Source organism: Equus asinus, chromosome 27 (genome assembly GCF_041296235.1).
Source record: "Equus asinus isolate D_3611 breed Donkey chromosome 27, EquAss-T2T_v2, whole genome shotgun sequence".
Lineage (NCBI taxonomy): Eukaryota > Metazoa > Chordata > Mammalia > Perissodactyla > Equidae > Equus > Equus asinus.
Window position 1 is genome coordinate 2,653,540 of NC_091816.1, and position 20,734 is coordinate 2,674,273.

Genomic DNA, 20,734 nt, shown 5'->3' on the forward strand with positions numbered 1-20,734 from the left:
ACTTCCTAGGTGGCACTGGAGTTTGAAGACACCAATCCCAATTATCTCACTTTCCAGTGGGGAATTTTGAAAAGTTTGCTAAACCTTTGAGGTCTATAGCAAGAAACTAAGAGGAATGTGTAATCTTGATTCCGAGACCTATCTAACATGAGCCGTGTTTCAAAATGTCAGACTTCCCTGAATTCACTCGAAAATTCAGCCCCTTTTATTCCAGCATGCAGTTAAATTCAGTTCAACTGTCTTTGAGCGTCGTCTTTGTGCAAGGAGCTCTGTGAGGTGGTTGAAGGTAACCGAGCCCATAGCTTGCACAGTGGGATATCCCTCGAGGTGTCTGCAGTCAGTGTGGAGGTGACTGTGAGAGGCTGGAAGGGATGGCACAGTGTGCTGTCTGGTGTGAGAGAGGCCCTAGTGAACCACTCGTAGCACAAAGGGAAGAAAGAGTGTCCCCATTGGGTGGAAGAAGGAAGCTGCATGGAAGAAGTAGCATTTTGTTCCTTTTTACCACAAGGCAACTCTATGAAAAGGAAGGGACAAAGTGACACCCCCTCCAGCCCTGCTGCCTCCGGAGTCCCACAGGAACACCAGTCAACAATATGATGTTGAAATCTCCCCGAGAAAAATCTACAAACTGTATTTTATCCCCAACTTCCTGCAGCTTCAACAAGAATCTCCTTAAAACCCAAGAATCTTCTGGATCTTTGAGGCTTCTCTTGTGGGCCCAGTTTAGTCTTTTAGGATCCTGCCCTGAGGGAACCTATGCTGTGGGTTAGAACTTGGAGGTCCCAAAGCCATCCCATTACTTGAGGTCCAGCCTGCAGGGTCTGTGTCAAGATGGTCTCAGGAATCGGGCACCAGCTTCCCAGGGACATGTGGCACCGAAGAGCTCAGAGAGCCTTGGCTTGTCAGCCTTTGGAGGGAGCAATAAAATATTCAGCAGAGCAGACTTCCTGAAAATTAGCTCCTTTGCAGCCAAAACTCAAACAAATAACTACCCAAAGCCCACTCATTTCAAGCAATGACCAGTTCCCATAAATTCCGTTATATTACACCTCAGTAACCTAGACAGCCTTTTTGGAGTTTTTATGATGAGATTTCACCTTCTAGTGGAAGTAAGTCTGCTCTTGTCTGGGCCTGCAGGGAGCTCCACGCCTCCATCTGTCCTCGTCTGACCCCGTTCCCAGCAGAGGGCCTGCTGGCTGTCCCCTCCTTCTTGGAATAACCTCTCTTGGCTTCTGTAACACAGGTCTCTCCTGGTTTTCCTCCTATCTCTTCGCTTCCCTTACCTTCAGTCTTCTTTTCTGACTTTCCCTCAGAGTATTGCCTCGGTACATGGGCCCTACTGTTTGCTCTCTACACTTATCCTAGCTGACCTTACTCATCTCCAAGACTTTAAACTCTCCGTAGGAGTGTCCTCGCTTAGACCTCTTCACGGGGCTCAGTGTCAGCTTTCCAACCACCTACTTGACATCTCCACTTGGATGTCTCTCGGACATCTCAAACTTTACTTGTCTGACTCAGAGCCCTGTTCCTTCCCAGGCCAAGGGCATCAGGCTGGCAATGGCTGTACAGCTTACACCTTATAGCAGCTGGCAACCTTCCAAAGGGCGTCCCCATCCATTCTCGCTTTTCATCAGCCCTTGTTGTAAGGATTTCATTAATGCACAGCTCGTAATGGCTCTTGGTATACCCAGAAGCCCTGCTGGTCACCCATTCTCATCTCTTTGTTTTCAGATGGGTTACACTCCACTCCATGTGGCCAGTCATTATGGAAATATCAAGCTGGTGAAGTTTCTGCTACAGCACGAGGCAAACGTCAATGCCAAAACTAAGGTACAGGGATGCCTGAGACCTGATTCCTAAACTGACACTTCTCAGATGGCAAATTAGGATGCAGCCAGGGTTACTCTGGGCACACTTGGGGCTCTGCCACAGTTCTAAGCTTTGGCCCTGAAGGAAGAAATGGGGAAAAGGCCTTTTTTATGTTGCATGTAGAAGATGAACAGGCTCTGTAGGATGTGGGCAGTTCTTCCTCTGAGCTGGCTCATCCTGCCAAAATGTCTCCTTCGCTTTACAGCTAGGATACAGCCCACTGCACCAGGCGGCCCAGCAAGGACATACAGACATAGTGACACTGCTTCTCAAACATGGTGCTTCCCCAAACGAGGTCAGCTCGGTGAGTACCCAGCCATTTCCTAATTTTGGAGAGCTGCTCCAGGGAGCCGGCCTTGAACCACAGAGGCTCCATCTGTCCTTACTGCACGGCCGGGGCCTGAACCGGCTGCAGTGCCGTAAAGTGGCAGCTGCCTCGGGACTGCAGGCCACAGGCTTTTGTGACTAGTTTCTGTTTCTGGTGAACTGCAGGTTATCCTTTGAAGCACCATTTACCCTCCCCCCTTTATTTTTGTTTAAATATTGTTGAAACCCTTTCTAACATTTGCGAAGCTGCTTTCAGTATGGTACAAGTGAGCAAACCGCATTTCTCGGGGGGTTCGTGATCTTCACGACGTCTTTAGCAACGTCGGCACTCACTGTTCAGTGCGAACTGCCTCATCTGACCACCTGCAGGTTTCATTAGCTCATCTCCACGCCTGCCGCCAGCTTGGACAGTGTGTGGACCTTTGATTGTAGGTGTGGTTGCTGAAGCTAACCGGGGATGGAGCTGAATCTGTGTGGGGCCCACGGAACAAGCTGGAACTAGAGAACTTAAAAGAAAAATAAAGCCTCGTTATCAGTTTATTTTCGCTTAACTCTTTCTCTTAAAATCAGAGTAGAAAATGTGCCCCTCCCCTTTTTCCGGTGATTCATGATTTCTGATTGGCCTGAAAAGAGTTAATTGAAATATGTGGATTATTTTAACTATGTTCACGCTCAGTTACTGACACCCAAAGAACTGGCGTTGGGAGCAGTGAACAGCGAGCAACGTCGCCCTGTACTCTCATATTCCTAAAATTGCATATGCTGCCTTCCTGACCCATCCCTTTCCAGTTGGTTCCCTCTTGGCAGTTCTTGTCCTGGCAAGATTCCTCCTGCTCTCATTTCAAGGCTCCCACACTCAGTGCTATAGAGTGAGAGCACCCCTGCCCTCTGCTCCCCGCCCCTGTCTGCAAGCACTGTCACTGACTCACGAACAGGGACCTTGTCCTGGGCTCCCAGCTGCAGTCTGTCTACTTAGGCCTTTCTGAGCAATTAGAATGTGAGCTTGGTCTATGCAAAAGGGGCGAGTTTCTCCCAGACTCCATTCCCGGGTCCGCTCTCACCCTCTCTCTATTTCTCCCAGAATGGAACCACACCTCTGGCAATAGCCACGCGCTTGGGCTACATTTCTGTAACAGACGTGCTCAAAGTTGTCACGGATGAAACCAGTGTGGTGGTATGTCTGCTTCATTTCCCACCTCAAACACACACAGCCTGATAAACAGGGCGCCCCTAGTGGTTACACCCAGAAGTGGAGTATGTTCTGGGTTGCTAGGATGCCCAGCAGGAAGCTGACCCCAAAAGAAGCGGGGGAGGGGTTCTCCTCCTTCAGGTGGAGTTGTACTGCCACCTAGTGACCGGAGGAATTGGGGCCGTGACCAGACCTAAGGGGGCAGCAGCAAGATGGCGTTGGGGGTAGAGAGAGGCAGTGGGAAGCTGGCATGTCCTGTTTATCCCCCATGGTTCCTGCCAGACATCAGCTTCTGGGCAGGCAGAGAGCCTCTCAGCTTTGATTTTCTTCCTTTGGGACAAACCTCCTCTCCCACCTCCTTCCTGTCTCCATAGTGATGACCAGGTAACTACTGGATCAGTGGGTGAAAGGTCCCACTGCTCTATTTGGGTTGAATTCTCTGCTTTTTCTCCTTTTAGTTAGTCAGTGACAAGCACCGGATGAGTGTCCCTGAGACAGTCGATGAGATCCTGGATGTCTCCGAAGATGAAGGTAAGGTCTGGGATTGACAGACCACTGGGGGAGTCGGGCTGCAGAGAATACCTGGGCTTGCGGCACTGCCTGGGCTCCCGCGGCTGCCAGTTGCCCTCCAGGGTCCTCACAGCACACCCGGGTTCCGAGGGTGTGTAGCAAAACTGAAGAGAACGGTTTTCTAAAGACGTTGTCTATTATCAAAAATACTCCTTTAATGTAATTTTAGCAGAAGGAAACCTCCATCTCAGAGATTAGAATATAAAATCCCATGAAGTGTTGTAAATATATGTGTGTTGGCATGTATTATTCGTGGAGTGTGATTCTACTCAGATCAACTCTCAGAGCTGTGAGGAACTTAATGAAATTCCATCTGGTGCTTTCCTGGGGCTTTGAACGAATAATAATCTGTTTATATAAAATCTGGAAGAATTCCTTTTAATAAGCTGCTCTTCTGACATGATGGGTCAAAGTTTTCGGTATATCCATTATTGTGAAATTACTATAGTTTTAACTTCTATGAGCCACAGAGTGCTTGTGGCACTTTTCCTGCCCCAAATAAGCCCACTTCCTCACTTGAGTTTGAAGGGACCCCTTGTGATATAAGATGGCGGAGTTGGACCGGATTATCTCTCCAGCCACTTCAATCTCAGTAATTCAGTGGTTTTATAGCTTTGTCACCTAGACAATTAAAGCTCTCCTGTGTCCCCTTTGAAAACATGCCTCTTGCTTTAACTGACCTCAGTCATGTCCTTCCTTAAACTTGACTCTTCTTTGCTTTCCAGGAACTGCTCATATAACTATTATGGGTATGAAACACTTTCTGTTCCCTGTGGTCCTTTCTCACGAGTGCATTTCACCCTAAGCAATCCAAGCTCTCATTAATCCATTCCTGCTTTCCGCCCTTCTCCGACGGCCAGCGCTCTCTAGCCGGGAGCTTGACTAAAACAGGAACCGTACACGCATAAGACCCATGCCCTGGCGGGTAGCTCCTGCCTGTCCATCTCTGTGTGTGTGCCCGTGCCACTGTGTTTGTGAACATAACTGCATGAGCTGTTGTTACTCCATTCTGTCAGCTCCAGACCATGAAGCCAGGACACTGCTAAGTGACAGTAAATGACACTGCAAGGTCAAGGGCTCCAACTCCAGTCCAAGCAAGGAGAGAGGCAGACTGGGTTGCATACACAGTTTGAAACTCTTTATAGTGGGCTGAGGAAATAATAATGAGGTTTCTGCTGCCATGGTTTTAAAAAACCCTACAGCCCTTCAAAATGAATGGGTTCAGTTCCATTTTAGTTCATTCTTCTGTAGTGTGTGGTGTGGAAAAGAACAGAAAAGATCCTTTCTTTGGTGTCATTGCACACCCTGCAAGGGCTGTTTTGAAGAGGAACTAGTCAAGCTAAGAAAGTTCTTTCTGGTTGTATTTTTTTTCTTGTACAAAGCCTGATACAGACTAGGATGTTAGGAGCTGGCTGCCCTGCTCTAGATACCAGGGCTGGAGGAACAGGACTGGTCAAAAACATTGCTAACGAGCCACTTCAGGCGTCAGAGACGTTCCTCCACTCCTTGGGAGCCAGCATTGAGGGGAGGCGCAGGAAAAGCACTTTTTAAAAAGAAAGAGGAAATCTCCATCCTGTCACTCACTTACACTTGTGTGGTTTCAGGAGAAGAACTTGCTGGCTCCAAGGCTGAGAGGCAGGATTCCCGGGACATGGATGAAGAGAGAGAGCTGGTGGATTTTGTGCCGAAGCTGGACCAAGTGTAAGCACTGCTTCTACCGTGGATGGCCCAGGTCCAAGCCTGGAGCTCAGAGTGGAAGGATTCCAGAGCAGGGAAAGTCACGAGAGGGCCAGGCCCCGGATGTGCCGCTGCAAGGGTAGAAAGCTGGTCGGTTGGACTGTGGGTCCAGCACTGAGGATAAGTCAGCTCTGCACCTCACAGCATGCTGTCGGTGGTGTCTCCCCTCCTCTTCTGGATCCCCAACCTTTTTCCTTCCCTGGTCACAGTGTCGTGTTCACACCCCTCTCCCCCTCCTGCCCTCTCAGCGTCTCATCAGAAAAATCCACTGAGGGCAATTCACATTAGAAACTGTTGCCAAGCTAAGCTCAGACACTGACCACATGCCTCTGTCAGCACGGCACACATTTCTCATTCCTCCCTGTGACGCTGTGAGTTATTCACTGGGCGTACATGGCACACAGGGATATTTTGTGAATAAATCTGAAAGCGACTACTTTGTAGAAACACTGAGCCCTTGATGTTTTCTGAAAAGACAGATATGTGCCAGCTTAGCCCCATGGCTTATACAAAACAGGGCAGTAGGACAAGCAGGCAGTGAAACTACAAGGCTAATTAATCGATTAGTATTTACTAAACATCAGTTAAAAAGAAACACAAGACTCGGACCCTGACCATGAAGAACCTACAGATTTGTTTGGTGGAATCGAAACCCACACCAAGAGGTCATATAGCAATGCAGAAAAAGAGGTTAAGGCCAGAGCAAGGTTCCATCAGCAAGGGCTCCAGGCTGCAGAACCAGGGTGGGGAGTGCAGGGAAGACTTCCTGGAGGAGGCAATCCTTCCGCTAGGTCATGAAGGACACTTGGGCTCTGGGGAAAGATCTTGAGGCGAGGGGAAGAGGCTGGTCAGTGTGTGGAGGCAGAGTTGTATTGCGTGTGTCAGTGGGGGGTTCAGGCTGCAGCCAGGAGGGTGGATTGGAGAGGTTATTAGGGGGTTACAGAGGTGTTTCACCTGGGCCTCCCGTGGAAGATAGGGGCTACTTAGAAGGATCATCCCTTTGACTTCCCAATGTGCTTGGCGCACAGGGTGGAATCTCCAGCCATCCCGAGGATTCCTTGTGTCACACCTGAGACAGTGCTAATCAAATCTGAAGAGCCAGAACAGGTAAGAAGCAGCATTTCTCTTACTTTCCCATTTGCAGAGAGCAAGTACCCCGGACGATGACTTGAGGTCATGTTTTGAGATGTTTTGAGATGACTTGCGGTACGGTAGGAACTAGTACTTGAAAAGCTCGCAGCATTTACCAAGCCCTTCAGATCTGCGATGGCACATGTTCTTTGTAGCCCCCTGTGCTGCTGGCATCCTTGTTATCCCAGATATTGATGACATGTGTCTCAGAGGCCAACAGAGTCGTGAGTGAGGCTGAGAAATGACTCCAGAAGTTCTGGCTCCAGAGCCCGTGTTCTCACGGCCACAACCCTGAGCACCTGCTCTCTGCACCCACAGGGGCAGTGGGTGGAGAGGGAGCCTGAGGCTGGCACCAGCTGCGGCTGTGCCTCCAATGAAGCTGCGGGCGAGTCACGGAGCTCTGTGCTCCTTTTCGTTAATATCTGTACAAAAGGGGACAGTTTCTGTCTCACCTTTCTCAAGGAATTCTTGGAAGCTTAAAATACCAATGCAGGTAGAAAGGGGATGTCAGAGAGCTGTTCCCAGTGTGGGCTTTAATCATGATACTTCCCTATTTTGTGGCTTCCCTGGATGTCACCTGAATTTGTCTAAAAAAGGGTGGGGTGGCTTAAAACCATTTAATTCCCCTGAGTTTAATTTTATGCCATTCAGCACTTTTTTCCAAGGCAAGGGGGTTTTCTAGGATAAAAAAGAAAGCAGCGTGGTGTTTGCGGGTTGGAAATGACTGCCCTTGAGGCCTGATAACTGAACCAGGCATGTCTGTTTTCCGGCTAAGGCTGGTCTCTTCCTCTGCCACTGAAGGGGTATATGTCTGAAAGCAGCAGCCATGGCCCTGCACCCAGAAGTAGCATGCAGGGATAAGCCGCCCAGGAAGCTGTCCACTCAGCCTGCCAGGCCGGGGTATATCACAGTGATGTGATGTTGCTGTCACTCGCTGGGTGGCATTTGGGAGATACAGTCAAATATGGCCCTGGTACTGCTGTGGCACATTCTCTGGATGCTGCCAAAGACAACAGTGAGAAAGCAGCCGAGTAGACGTGTTCACTTAGGCGTCCCGTGGAAGATAGGGGCCACTTGGAAGTTCCGGCTCTTTGTGGTCGGTAGGCCTGCTTGACTAACCCATTCTCTTCAACTCCTTGCTTAAGTCATGAACTCAACGCAGGAGGTATTTACTGGATTCGTACGATGCGCCTGTATAGAGTTTGGTATAGGAGGACCACGAGACCCTTACCCGCCTCCTAGGAGCTGGCAGTCCAGCTGGGAACGGTGGACTCGGATATGTGTAGCCAGTTAGCACAGAATGCAGGAAGGGTAAATATCGGACTACTCAACCGTGTGGTGTGAATTCCTCCAGATTAGAGTCAACGGGAAAGATTCATGGAGGAGGCGAGAAATGAGAAATAAATAGGATGGGACCAGCGGAGGAGAGGGATGGGCATCTGGACCAGTGGGGACTGGGGCCAGATTCAGCCCCTGCTGGCTTTCATGAGTCCTTGTGACATACAAGGCCTCGTGCGAGACAGCCCCATGTCCCCGCAGTTGCAATGTTACTGGGAGGCAGGGACTGTCCCGTTTGCAGATGAGGAAACAGGAAGCCCCCTGGGGGCGAGGGTCTGTTTTATTCCCCTCGTGTTCCTCAGATGCTCCAGGACAAGCAGCTTGCCCAGAGCTAACAGCTAGTAGGCCGTGGTACAGGAGTCCACTGCCAACTCTAGGGAGAAAGCCAAGCTTCCTAGAGCAGAGGTTTCCTTTCCGGGCGGGCTGGAGAACAGGGTGGGTAGATCTGCCGTGTGCACAGTGCACAGTGCATGTGGGACTGCAGTGATGACTTGCTCCATCAGTTCTGAAGCTCTATCCCAGGGACTTGAGCCAAGGAGAGGCCATGACGGTAGGGGGAGGAAGCCCATGGTTCCTTTTAGACTCCAGGAATGCCTTCTCCCAAGGGTCAGTGGTGAGAGTGCGGGAGCACTTCCTCCATTGGGCCACTCAGTTTCTGGCAACAAGATGCTCACCCTCAGCTGGCGCGCCCTCAGCTGGCCCAACACCAGCACCTGTGGCCCCGGAGTGATGGGCCTGTTGGCCTCTCTCCTCCTCAGGCATCTAAGGAGTATGATGAAGATTCACTCATCCCCAGCAGCCCGGCCACAGAGACCTCAGATAACATCAGCCCGGTGGCCAGCCCTGTCCATACAGGGTGAGTGACCCCCACGACGGGGTGTGCAGATTGTGGGCCGCCGCTGTCCCCCCTCAGAGAGAGTGCACAGAGGCCCAACGTGGATCTGCCTGTGCCCCTAGGTTTCTGGTGAGCTTCATGGTGGACGCCCGGGGAGGCTCCATGAGGGGCAGTCGTCACAACGGCCTGAGGGTGGTGATCCCCCCTCGGACGTGTGCAGCGCCCACTCGCATCACCTGCCGCCTGGTCAAGCCCCAGAAGCTGAACACGCCGCCCCCGCTGGCCGAGGAGGAGGGCCTGGCCAGCAGGATCATTGCGCTGGGGCCCACAGGAGCCCAGTTCTTGAGGTGAGAGGTCGCTCTCGCTGGGCGTGCATGTGCAACATGTGTCCCTGGCCTGGCCTGCCCTGCCCTGCTGGCCCGCCACAACCACCTCAGCAGCAGACACCCAGAGTCACGCAGCCACAGGGCAGAGGGGGAGGCCAGCCCCGGAGCCCATGCCATCTTATTGCTCTCCTGTCCTGACGGGGGAACAGAACCAGGAGCTTTCATTCCCCTTCCATGGCCTGTTCCTAGCTCCACGGAAGAGACCACAGCCAAGGCGGAGCTTAATGCTCTCAAATCTCGTGTGACACTAGAGAAGGAATGGAGAAGACACTCAAGGGTTTAATTATTTCAGCTCTAAAACGATCTTATTAGAAGTCAGCCCTATAGCGTTGCCCTCAAGGATGAGATTCACAGGCCTCAGAGGCCCGTTCCTCCCCTTTCTGAAGCAGATGGGTCCGTGGTGCTCTGTTACCCTTCAGGCCCCACGGGCTGTAATGTTGGGACAGGCGCCCTGCCTTCCTCTCCGGCCACGGCCTGCCCCGCTCTGAGCAGTCGCCGACCCTTTGTCAAGCAGCCTGCAGATGCTTTCAGGATGAGTTTCCCTTTAGCTGCAGTCCTCAGAGCCCCTTCTGAAGGAAACGTCAGTATGGCCGATTGCTAGAGGAGCAAGCTGAGGCTCAGAGATATTCGGTCCCCTGTCCAGGGATGCCAGGCGGGTTCTCAGGATCAGGCTCAAGGGCAGGGTTATTTGGCTGAGCCTGGGCCCAGTGTGTGGCTGTGGCAGGAGAACCCCTGTGAAGTGAGACTGAGCCCTGTCCATGGTCACTCGGGGCCTGGTGGTGGTGAGGGGCCTCGAGGCATCTCAGGAACATGAGGCAGGTCTGTTCGCTGTCAGGACCTGCCCGCAGGTGGGGCCCCTGCTGTGGCTGCAAGACTCCTTCCCCTCCAGGCAGGGACCCACTGCCCCTGCCCCCTGCTCCTCTCTCTCCGTGCCCAGCCACCTGCCCACAAGGCACACACACCTGCATCCACACACCTTGCCCACCATTCGCTCTGTGCCCTCAGCCCTGTGATTGTGGAGATCCCCCACTTTGCCTCCCATGGCCGTGGGGACCGCGAGCTTGTGGTGCTTCGGAGTGAAAATGGCTCTGTGTGGAAGGAACACAAGGACCGCTACGGAGAGAGCTACCTGGATCAGATTCTCAATGGGATGGATGAAGGTAACCGGGCCCGCCTCCTTCTGGAAGATGAGATTTGAGGTTACACTTTAGGGGTGGGCTGTCAGGTCCGCCTGGAGTTTGGAAAGCCCTGAGAGGCTAGAGACAACCCCATCTTGTCCAGCTCTGAGTCCCTAGGGCATCAGAGTAGGTGTCTGTCCCAAGTGCCAGGGGCCTGGGGAGGGGGCATGCACTGGGAGCCAGGATAAGGAGGCTGTGGTGACACAGTGGTGGCTGAGCCTGTGCTCAGCATGACCAGGGCAGGCAGCACCGTGCCATGTGATTCCAGAGCTGGGGAGCCTGGAGGAGCTGGAGAAGAAGAGGGTGTGCCGAATCATCACCACCGACTTCCCCTTGTACTTCGTGATCATGTCGCGGCTCTGCCAGGACTATGACACCATTGACCCCAAGGGCGGCTCTCTGAGGAGCAAGCTGGTCCCCATGGTGCAGGCGACATTCCCAGAAAATGCTGTCAACAAGAAAGTGAAGCTGGCTCTGCAGGTGACACAGCACGCCGCTTGGACAGAGTTCGCGGAGGGTGGAAGGAGTTCAAGTCCCTAGAAAGATGACACTCTTCCCCAGACATCCCCCCTACTTTTGTCCAGTGCCTGAAAATTCCAGTTAGAGATTTGACCTTAAAGCTCAAGAGGAAGTTGGGTGGGTGGGATAAGGCAGCCGCTCCCTGCTAAGCTGCAGAAAGGCCCAACCAGCTAACGTGTTAAATTGCACGGCCAGTACGCTCAGCATGAAGGAATTCCACGTGGCTTCCTGGAAGGGCACCTGATGCTGAGCAAAGGTGGCACCACCCCGGGAATGAGGGGCAGCAGGGAAATGGGGAGAAAGGGCTCAGAAAGGAGAGCTAAGCAGTGACATCAGGCCCGAGGCAGACCCTGGGGTCAGCGAAACAGATCTGCATGGTCCACCGGTAGTGGGACCTCCAGAGCAGCCTTTGCACTCTGCACAGATGGTCTGCTCTCTCCTTGGGGTCATTCTGCCTCCTCTCAATGAGCCCCCTGCTGCTCTGGGGCTGAGTGTCCCCCTCTGGCACTTTGCAGGCCCAGCCTGTACCCGATGACCTAGTCACCAAGCTCCTGGGCAACCAGGCCACGTTCAGCCCCATCGTCACAGTGGAGCCACGGCGCCGGAAGTTCCACCGCCCCATCGGGCTTCGGATCCCGCTGCCCCCTTCCTGGATGGACAACCCGCGGGACAGCGGGGAGGGGGACACCACCAGCCTGCGCCTGCTCTGCAGCGTCATTGGTGAGAGGTGCCCTCGAGTCTGTCCCATCTTCAGGGCAGTGGCAGCTCCTTCCTGCTACGCTGGGGAGACAGGAGAAGGTGAAGCCAGCAGTTACCTGGCATTTTTGTTGGCTTCCCTGGGGGTCAGCTCTTCAAAGGGAGGGAGGAGTGATGCGTCTGAGTCTAGTCTGGCTCTGTGGAAGAGCCCTCTGACCCCTAGAGGAGGGGTCCTGCAGGTTGCTGGGAGGAGAGCATAGGTGTGCTCAGGGCCGCATCCAGATGTGCTAGTCTCTGCCTTTGACGCTCAGCCTTTAGCATTTTGGTGAGTTCTGTGTCTGCGTTCTGAAGACATCCCCCAGCCTGTCTCTGTTCCTGTTGCAGGAGGAACAGAGCAAGCCCAGTGGGAAGATATAACAGGAACAACCAAGCTCGTGTATGCCAACGAGTGCGCCACCTTCACCACCAACGTCTCCGCCAGGTGAGATGCAGCCCAGACAGCCCAGGGGGCTTGTGGGCCCCACAGTGTGGGCCTAGTGCTGCCTCTGCAGGTAGCCATCCTCATGCCACCGCCCACCCATCCCAGGCTTGAGCCTGAGGGTCCTCCACTGTGCCCTCCACATAGAAGCCAGCCCTGACCTCCGGGAGTGTTGCAGTGGCCATCGCGTGGCTTAGAGATAGCTCCTGTCTGGATGGAAAGGGAGCCTCCTTCGGGCATGTAGGAACATGCTTATAAGTAGTCTTCTCTTTTTAGGTTTTGGCTGTCGGACTGTCCTCGGACAGCTGAAGCTGTGAACTTCGCCACTCTGCTGTACAAGGAGCTTACGGCAGTGCCCTACATGGCCAAGTTTGTCATTTTTGCAAAGATGAACGACCCCCGAGAAGGGCGGCTGCGCTGCTACTGCATGACGGACGATAAAGTGGACAAGACCCTGGAGCAGCATGAGAACTTCGTCGAGGTGGCCCGGAGCAGGGACATAGAGGTACAGCGCCCGGTCCCCGTTACTGGGCACTCGTGGGCCTTCCTCCATGCTTACAATGAGACAAAGCTTCTGGAGCTAGGACGGGCCACCTAGGGGCTGTTTTCCCGGGACGCTGTGGCCCAGAGCAGTCAGGAAATCCCACCTCTGTAGGGGCGCGCAGGTGGTGCCTCTTTGATCCTTCTCTTGAGAAGCATCCCAGGGAAGCTTTGCTGCCGCTCGGGGCCCTGCTGTGTGCCTCAGGGCAGGTGGCAGACAGTGGGCCCAGGGGTCAGTGATGATAAGAGCTGACATTGACTACAGGTCTGTGTACCAGATACTACTCAAAGTGCTTGACCTGTATGATCTCTCTGGATTCTCATAACTGTGTGTGCTTTTATTATCTCCACTTTACAGATGAGGAAAGTGAGGCCAAGAGAGGTTAAGTAACCCGCCCCACGTCCCACCACTAAGTGAGCGGTAGGGAAAGGACTTGTCCAAGTAGTCTGACCCCAGAGCCCCCGCTTTTCCCTGCTAGTGGGGGTTTGGATAGTGCCCAGAGGAGGAAGCAGGGGAGACGGCTGCACTAATATGTGAGGAGTGAAGAGACAGGAACTAGAACTGAACCTGTCACTGATCCCAGGACACTCACTCGTGTCAAGATGTGTAATCAGCCAGGACCTTCCCAAAGGTCTGGCCGCAGAGTCTGTGCTGAGCTTTCTTGGGGGCTGAGGACCTGGAAGAAAGAGCGCAGGCTGGAACTCTGGAGCCCTGCCCTAACTAGCCAACTCGGTTGTTCCGTTTGGGCCTCAATTTCCTCAACTGTCAATGGGTTCATGATAACTTCTCAGTTGAAAGCATCATAGGGATCCTTATATTATGAGTGAGATTAAAATATAACATAGTCCTTCTAGCATGTCTCATAAATGAGACATTTTTGGACAGGTGTAATGAGGTTTGTTTCAGAAGCCATGGTATGCTATCCTAGTGGAGTTCTAGAATACTCTGATAGCAATCCTGATCAACTACGCAGGGATATAGGAAGACTCTTGCTTATCACAAAATCCCTTGAAGTAAGGAAGCATGATCTTGGAAATAAAACCTTTGCCAAAACAAGTCATGGATTTCTCAGAGCACGTGCCCTGGGCCTCCTGCAGTAGAAAGGGTGTGTCGTGGGGAAGGAAAGACCCAAGCTGAGGGGCAGACAGGGCATCTGGGCATTTCTCCCTGACAAGCTGTATTTGCTTTTCCCTTCCTACAGGTTTTGGAAGGAATGCCCCTTTTTGCAGAACTCTCTGGGAATCTGGTGCCTGTCAAAAAAGCTGCCCAGCAGCGGAGTTTCCACTTCCAGTCTTTCCGGGAGAACCGTTTGGCCATACCTGTGAAGGTGCTGCATCCTCTCGCCGACATCTCTGGGTCTAGAAAGTTTGGGAGGCAGGATGCCCTAAGCCAGCCAGCCTGGTGGCCTATGGAACGCTCCCCTGAATCTTCCTGTTGTCTGAATTTAGGTGAGGGACAGCAGTCGAGAACCAGGAGGGTCCTTGTCATTTCTGCGCAAGGCGATGAAGTATGAGGACACCCAGCACATTCTCTGCCACTTGAACATCACCATGCCCCCCTGCACCAAGGTGAGCTGCCCCCTGATGAGCACCCTCGGCCAGAGGTGGGTTCGCCTGAGAAGGTCCTAAAACAGACCCTGAGTCAAGCGCTTCCAGAGGGCTTCCTCCTGTTGAAAGGCTGCCTTTGAATTCCCCGACGTACCATGGCGTGGCAAGGAAAGCATACCCTGGCCCTTTTTGCAAAGCTCAGGAACAAAATGTCAGTGTCAGGTGGCAACATGCGTGTTCATGCTGTGGGCCCTGAGCGCTCTAGGGTCCTTCCCGAAGGTTAGAAGGAGCTTGAAAGGCACCTGCCCGGCCCCGCTCATCTGAGTCTCTGAGCCTTAGGACTGGTGTCGAGCCGCTGAAGGTTTCCCAGCCATTTAATAGCTTTGCTCTTCTCATGGACTTGCTTATCTTCCCCAGGGTGCCAGGCCCTCAGCAAAGGCATCTTGGCCAAGTGTGTTCATTTAGCACTACCTGTGAGGGTGTCAGAGTCACCACCTCTAACAGGGACTCTGGAGGGCTCACGTGTCTCCACGTTTTCGTTGGTGTTGTTTTGCTGTTGTTTGAATCATCAGCCTTCTGTGCCAAACTAGAAAAGAAGCAAGGATCTGTTCATACAGCTTTGGCTCAGTTTCTCTTTCTGTCTGGGGTTAGGGTGAACCAACTCCTCTTTCAAAATAGGATTTCCTGCAGCCTTGAGCAAGCCTCTGGGCACTTTTCCACCCAGCCGGGCTATTCAGCCTTGGGCTAGCATCAAAAATGAGTCTTTTGAACAAAAGGAATCCAGAAAGAAAACTTTGGTTTTCTTAAGTGCAACCCCAGCTCCAGCACTTCTTAGCTGAGTGACCTTGGGCAAGTTATGTAACCCGTCCATGCCTCAGTTTCCTCATCCATGAGACGGGAATGTCAATGGTACCTACCTTGAAGGCTCTTGTAGCAGTAAGCAGGGCCTGGCACGTGAGAAGGCCACGTGAGTTTGCCGTTATTATAATGATGAATAAAGTATGTGAGTTTCATCAGTCCCACTCCCTCCCACACCTTCCCACACTTCTACTCTTTGTGTTGAGGCTCCAGAGAAGTGGGGCTACTCACCGTGTACCAGGATGGCGTCACTCCCCACCCCACAATCTGCAGGCTCGAATGCCCTTCTCCAGGAAGGGAGGAAGCCCGAAACCCAAAGCACCCTTTCGTGGTCTTTCTTCTGCAGGGGAGTGGAGCCGACGACAGGAGGAGGACTTTGACGCCACTCGCCCTGAGATACAGCAGTCTCAGCGAGTCCTCAGCAGGTATAAGCCTTAGAGCCCGCTTTGTGACGGTGTGGCTCCCTCCCTTTCCAAGGAGGGTGTGAGTGGGCTCACTTCCCCTCACCCTGACAAGGGATCCGCGTCCACACGATTTACTCAGCCCATTAGGGACGCAGCGTGTGGGGCCTTTGGCTTGGGGCGCCACCTGACCTTACAGGCTTAGTAATCAATCCGGTGTATGCTGAGCCACCATGTGACTGAGCATCCACCTGAGGTCCTTTACTCACCCCTGTCAGTTCTGTGTCCCACCAAGGCAACTAAATGAAATCCATTGCATCTCCCCAGGCCTCCTCAGCGGGACAGACCGAGCAGATATGAAAATGGCGATTATATCAGAGCACCTTGGCCTGAGTTGGGCAGGTGAGTCGGGGAATTTGAGGTAGAAAAGCACTTTGCCTGGGTCCACCTACCTCTCCACCTCCTCCCCGCTACTGAGCAGCCGGTGAAGGTCTTTCTGACCTGCTTTTTCTCTCCCTCTGTATCTGATTTGTGATGGTCTTGGACAGGTCTGTTGTCCCAGCAGTGCCTTCAGGCGCTCCTGGAGAGCGGGGCCCTCCCTCCTCCACGTCTGTCTGGTTTTCCTCTGTAAGAAAAAATCAACTTTTACATTACAAGAGACCTTAGAATTGATCTAGTTCACCTCATTTTACAGACAGGAAAACTGAGATCCAGCTAAGTAGAGTGACTTTAGTTGTCTAGCTAGTTAATGACAGAGCCCAGAAGAACCTGCCAGCGATAACAAACACACAGACAAAACACGCGCCTCCGTCTGCCCGTGCCCTGCACCCGTCCTCCACACGCTGCTGTCCTCAAGGCTGGCTCTGTCGGAGGAAGGGGCGGAGAAAAGGGCAAGCCTCAGAATGCTTCATCAGCCCCTCTGGCTGTTGCCGGAGTCTACCAGAGGTCCTGACTCCAGTCAGGGGAGCTCTTCTTTGAAGTGAGGCAGTGGGTGAAGTAAAGGGAAAGCTCAAATGTGTTTTCTCAGTCACAGGCCCTCTAACTTAATTCTCCTTCCTCCCCTCTCCTTTTTTGTTCATTTTTATGTGAATGGACTCCCTTCACTCCTTCCCCCTACAGAGAGGGCTTCAGACAGCCTCAGAAACCTTAGGGAGAACTTGCTGAAAGGCAGTGTGATGGGAGGTCACAACAGACGTTCAGGGACGCTTCGTTCTTTAAGCCAAAAAGGAATGCTTCTCGGTTATGTGTGTGCTGCCACGCGCACATTCTGATTCTCCTCCGGTCCTCCTCGTCCTTGAAATTAGACTCTGATGCTGTTCTCCCTTCAAAGCACCTGTGAGAAATAACAGTGGAGATAACGGGAGGGAGAAAGCTAAGATTCTGTGTTATCGCCTTGCATTTAGATGGGAGCTTGTATTTTCATTTCGAATGTAATTAATGCCTTTCCCTGAAGAAAGGTAAATACAGAAATGCGTGTCTGTAATAATTGCTCCTTGGTGGAAGGTCGGTGGCCTCCTGGTGCAGCACAGACGGCGCTGGCGTGGGCATCAGTAGATGCAGCCCTACTCTGGGCTCTGGCACCAGCTCGTTCATGACCCTGGATAAGTGCTAACCTTGTGGAGAGGCTCAGTCTCATCATCTCACATTGGCAGCAATGAGAGAAAGAGAGGACATTCATTCATTCCTTCACTCACTCATTCAAAACCTATTTACTGAGCACCGCTACTCTGCCCCATTTTCTGGGCCTACAAAGGTGTAGGTGTCTGCATAACACCAGGTATTTCTCCGTAAGAAGCAAGACCAAATGCAGAGGGAGACTATTCTTTCACTGCCAGTCCTCCCCCTGGACTCCCATCTGCAGCGCCCTCTGTGGGAGCTGGGCCGGGCTCGGGCCCCACTCAGACCCGGTCTTGGTTCTTTGCTTGCAGAGCTGGCTCGGGAGCTGCAGTTCAGCGTGGAAGACATCAACAGGATCCGCGTGGAAAACCCCAACTCCTTGTTGGAGCAGAGTGTAGCCTTGTTGAACCTCTGGGTCCTCCGCGAAGGCCAAAACGCAAAGAGTCAGTACCCTTAAGCTGAGGAGGCCTTCTCTTTCCCAAACCCGTGCCAGGACCTTCTCTTCACTAAAGGAGTTCTTCCTTCAAATTCCATGTGTGGTGTTGGCCTTGGGAACAAATCTCTTTGTCACTCTCTGTCTCTGCCTCTCTCTCACACAGACATACACACACACACACACACACACCCCTACCCCTCTCAGGGTCACTGGGTCTCCTAGGCAATCCTGCCAGAAGAGACTACCAGACAGTCTTGGCCTCGGTCTTTTTCCTGTCCTCAGAGACTGAGGTCGCCATTGCCGGGGGCCCCAGATGACAGCAGGTGTGTGGGGTGTGGGGCTTCCTGCTGAATTTCCCAAACAAGTGAGGGCTGTCCTCTCAGGGCAGAGGCTGGGGGAGCGACTCCTGTCTGATGCAGTGCTGTGCTCCCGGAACAGCTTTCTCTCTGACCTGGATGGAAGGTTGTCTTGTCTGTTCAGCTCCTCCTCACCAATTTCCATCCTCAAAACACGGAGAGGAAATGGAGCGTTTACATTTGCATCTCAGCTCAAGGAGCAAGCAGCCGGGAGCGAGGATTTCACAAGGACAGATCCACGGCTCTGGTTGTCTTGTGCTCCTCTTAGATTCCGAAGCACGTCTTCCCGGGGTGTGCAGTTGGCCGCCGTTAGCGTTTGGAGTCTGTTGGAGGGAAACAGTATCCTCCAAAGAGGCAGCTTTGTTTTGATTCTGACAAGAAAAGGAGGCCTCCACGTTCTGAAAAAAGGAATGCCCTCCCGTCTCCCATTTGCCTCCGGCCTGGCTTTCAGAGCCCAGCCCCCTCGCGCCCTGCCGCCTGCTGGTTAGACGCCCTCGCGAGCGCCCCTTCCCTCTGCCCACAGTGGAGAACCTGTACGCGGCCCTGCGCAGCGTGGACCGGGCCGAGATCGTGAACATGCTGGAGGGCTCCGGCCGCCAGGGCCGCAACCTGAAGCCCGAGCGGCGGCCCGCGGAGCGAGACTACTCGTCGTCGCCCTCCCAGGTGAATGGTGAGTGTCTCCCGGAGGAGGGGGCCTCCGGGCGCCGGCCGCGGGGGGCGGCGGGGCGGAGGGGCGGCGGCTCCCCGAGCCCGGGCTCCGTGGGCTGTGCTGCGCTCCCCCTGCCCGTCGCCGAGGCTCTCTGCGGCTCTGCGCAGCGCCCCGTTTGGGCTTCAGTGTCCCGGTCTGTAAACGGCGACGGTTGAGAAGCAAAGGGCTTGGCGATTCTGGCCCACGATCTGGTGTGGGGTAGCTGGATGCTGGTTTAAAAGTCCTATTGCCGCCCGCTCTGGGAAGCTGAGCGCGTCACTTTTTTTTGAGTCCGATCTCTCCTTTTCTTTCTCTCCCTTTTTTCTCACCCCATCTCTTTCCCTTCACTCTTTGATGTGGGTCAGCATGGCACAGAGCCCCCAGTGTGACGGGGCATCTGGGGGGGCCCTGACCTTTGCCCTCAGCACCCCGACTGCTGCCTCTTGAGGACCACTTTCCTCGAAGCAGCAGTGGAAGTCGCCAGCCGCACGAAGGAGCCGGGGCTGCGGACCGCCCCCCTCCCCTTCCTCTGCCCCCTCTCTGACCAGCGGGCGCTGCGAAGGAGCCGAGGCCCCGCCCCGGGGGGGAGCGGAGGCCGGCGCTCTGGGCCCTTCCTTCTTCTGGAGTGCACGTGCAGCTGAGCTAGCTCCTCTTCTTTAAAATCAGCAAGTTGGATCAGATTCCTAAGTCTTTACAGACCCTGAAAAAAATTTAATTCTGTGAACTCCCTTCCTCTGGTGACTAATATATCACCCTGACAGCTGCATGGCTGCTGTTTATCCTCCCCGAGCTCCTAGTTTAATGGCCATCCAGGGCCATGCACACATGCGTGCGCTGTGTGGCCCCTGTGGCACGGGACATGTGCCACGAACGGGTCCAGGCTGGGCTGGGCACCGGCCTCCTTCCACCAGGTGGAGCCTGTGCACACGAGCCCCTCACCCCTTTCTCTCTCCTGTGTCCTGTGTCTCCTGAAATGGCTGTCTAGCGCCCCTGGGCGCAGGGCTCATCCTCTGTTGATCAGGTCCTGTTGCCTTTCTCTGCCGCCTCTGACCTCACCTGGACCTCTGGTCCGTTCATTCTCTCACACTGCCTGTCTCCGCTGTCTCCACCTCGGCCAGAGGTCTGAAAGCCGTCAGCCTCCACAGATGCATGTCCTGAGAGACCCCCAGCCCTGCCCCTCCATGCGTCTCAGGCATGTGTGTGCGGGTGTGCACGGGGGTTGTCTGCTCCCAGGGGAGGCTGCGTACCGTGCACTGCTCACTCTTCAGATCGGTGCAGAGGCTGCAAGGCAGTGGCCACGGCCCTCGGGGACCTGGCTGGAGCATTGTGGGGACTGCTCAATAGACCAGCTCCCTTTCCCAGAGGAAAGAAGGGAGGGCGGTCGAGGAATGCTGCCAACTGCGGGAAATCCACATGGCAAAACTCTCCTCCTTTTCTACATCTAACTGATCGCTTGGTTGGGTTTCTTAACACCCCCAGCGCTGTTTCAATCAAGTCAAATCAGCACATTTTGGGTTTTGTGCCCTGGTTATGTACCTATGGGACAACAGGCCGATGGAATTACATGAGTATAAACAAGGCAGTTACAACAATTAAAAATCTGTCAGAGGGATAGATCCCATGTTAAGTGTTCTAACCACAATAACCATTCTTTAGGAAGGCAGTTACAGACCCAGGCATTTATGAACGTCTCGGTGGCCGCAGCTCGCAGCCCCGGGCAGGCCGAGAGACTCTAAGGCCTAAACAGAGTTCTGAATCCCTGTGTGGACTGGGGGGGTGTGTGCGCCCTGGCACTGGTGAAGGGGCTCTGTTTCAGGGGGTCAGCTCATTTGGCAAATATTTTTCTAACATCTTCTACCTGCCAGGGCCTATTCTAGGCAAGGGAGATAAAGCACTAGTCAAAAGACAAAAAAACCCCAAAACTGTACCTTCATGGAGCTTCCCTTCTGTTTGGAGTCAGAAAATAGCCTAATATGTCAGTGAATTATCTAACGTGCTAGCAGCTTACAAGAAGTGGTGTGGGAAAAAATAGACTTG

The 20,734-nt window shown here is 53.4% G+C and overlaps 1 protein-coding gene across 10 annotated transcripts in view; it reads left to right on the forward strand.

Annotated features, from left to right (window-relative positions):
- The window catches only part of ANK1 (ankyrin 1), a 208,192-nt gene that overhangs the window by 154,210 nt on the left and 33,248 nt on the right, over window positions 1–20,734 (forward strand). For 9 of the 10 annotated variants that reach the window (XM_044750887.2, XM_044750890.2, XM_044750883.2 and 6 more), the window contains 19 exons: window positions 1,732–1,830; window positions 2,075–2,173; window positions 3,278–3,370; window positions 3,844–3,916; window positions 5,560–5,656; window positions 6,721–6,799; window positions 8,920–9,017; window positions 9,119–9,343; window positions 10,388–10,542; window positions 10,829–11,040; window positions 11,595–11,799; window positions 12,160–12,256; window positions 12,530–12,758; window positions 13,996–14,121; window positions 14,243–14,362; window positions 15,546–15,624; window positions 15,928–16,002; window positions 17,529–17,660; window positions 18,533–18,679. In XM_044750887.2, the coding sequence (XP_044606822.2) occupies window positions 1,732–1,830; window positions 2,075–2,173; window positions 3,278–3,370; window positions 3,844–3,916; window positions 5,560–5,656; window positions 6,721–6,799; window positions 8,920–9,017; window positions 9,119–9,343; window positions 10,388–10,542; window positions 10,829–11,040; window positions 11,595–11,799; window positions 12,160–12,256; window positions 12,530–12,758; window positions 13,996–14,121; window positions 14,243–14,362; window positions 15,546–15,624; window positions 15,928–16,002; window positions 17,529–17,660; window positions 18,533–18,679 (2,440 nt within the window). Of the gene's footprint in view, window positions 1–1,731; window positions 1,831–2,074; window positions 2,174–3,277; window positions 3,371–3,843; window positions 3,917–4,680; window positions 4,705–5,559; window positions 5,657–6,720; window positions 6,800–8,919; window positions 9,018–9,118; window positions 9,344–10,387; window positions 10,543–10,828; window positions 11,041–11,594; window positions 11,800–12,159; window positions 12,257–12,529; window positions 12,759–13,995; window positions 14,122–14,242; window positions 14,363–15,545; window positions 15,625–15,927; window positions 16,003–17,528; window positions 17,661–18,532; window positions 18,680–20,734 lie in introns of all 10 variants that reach the window. The other variant, XM_044750882.2, reaches the window with a different exon arrangement.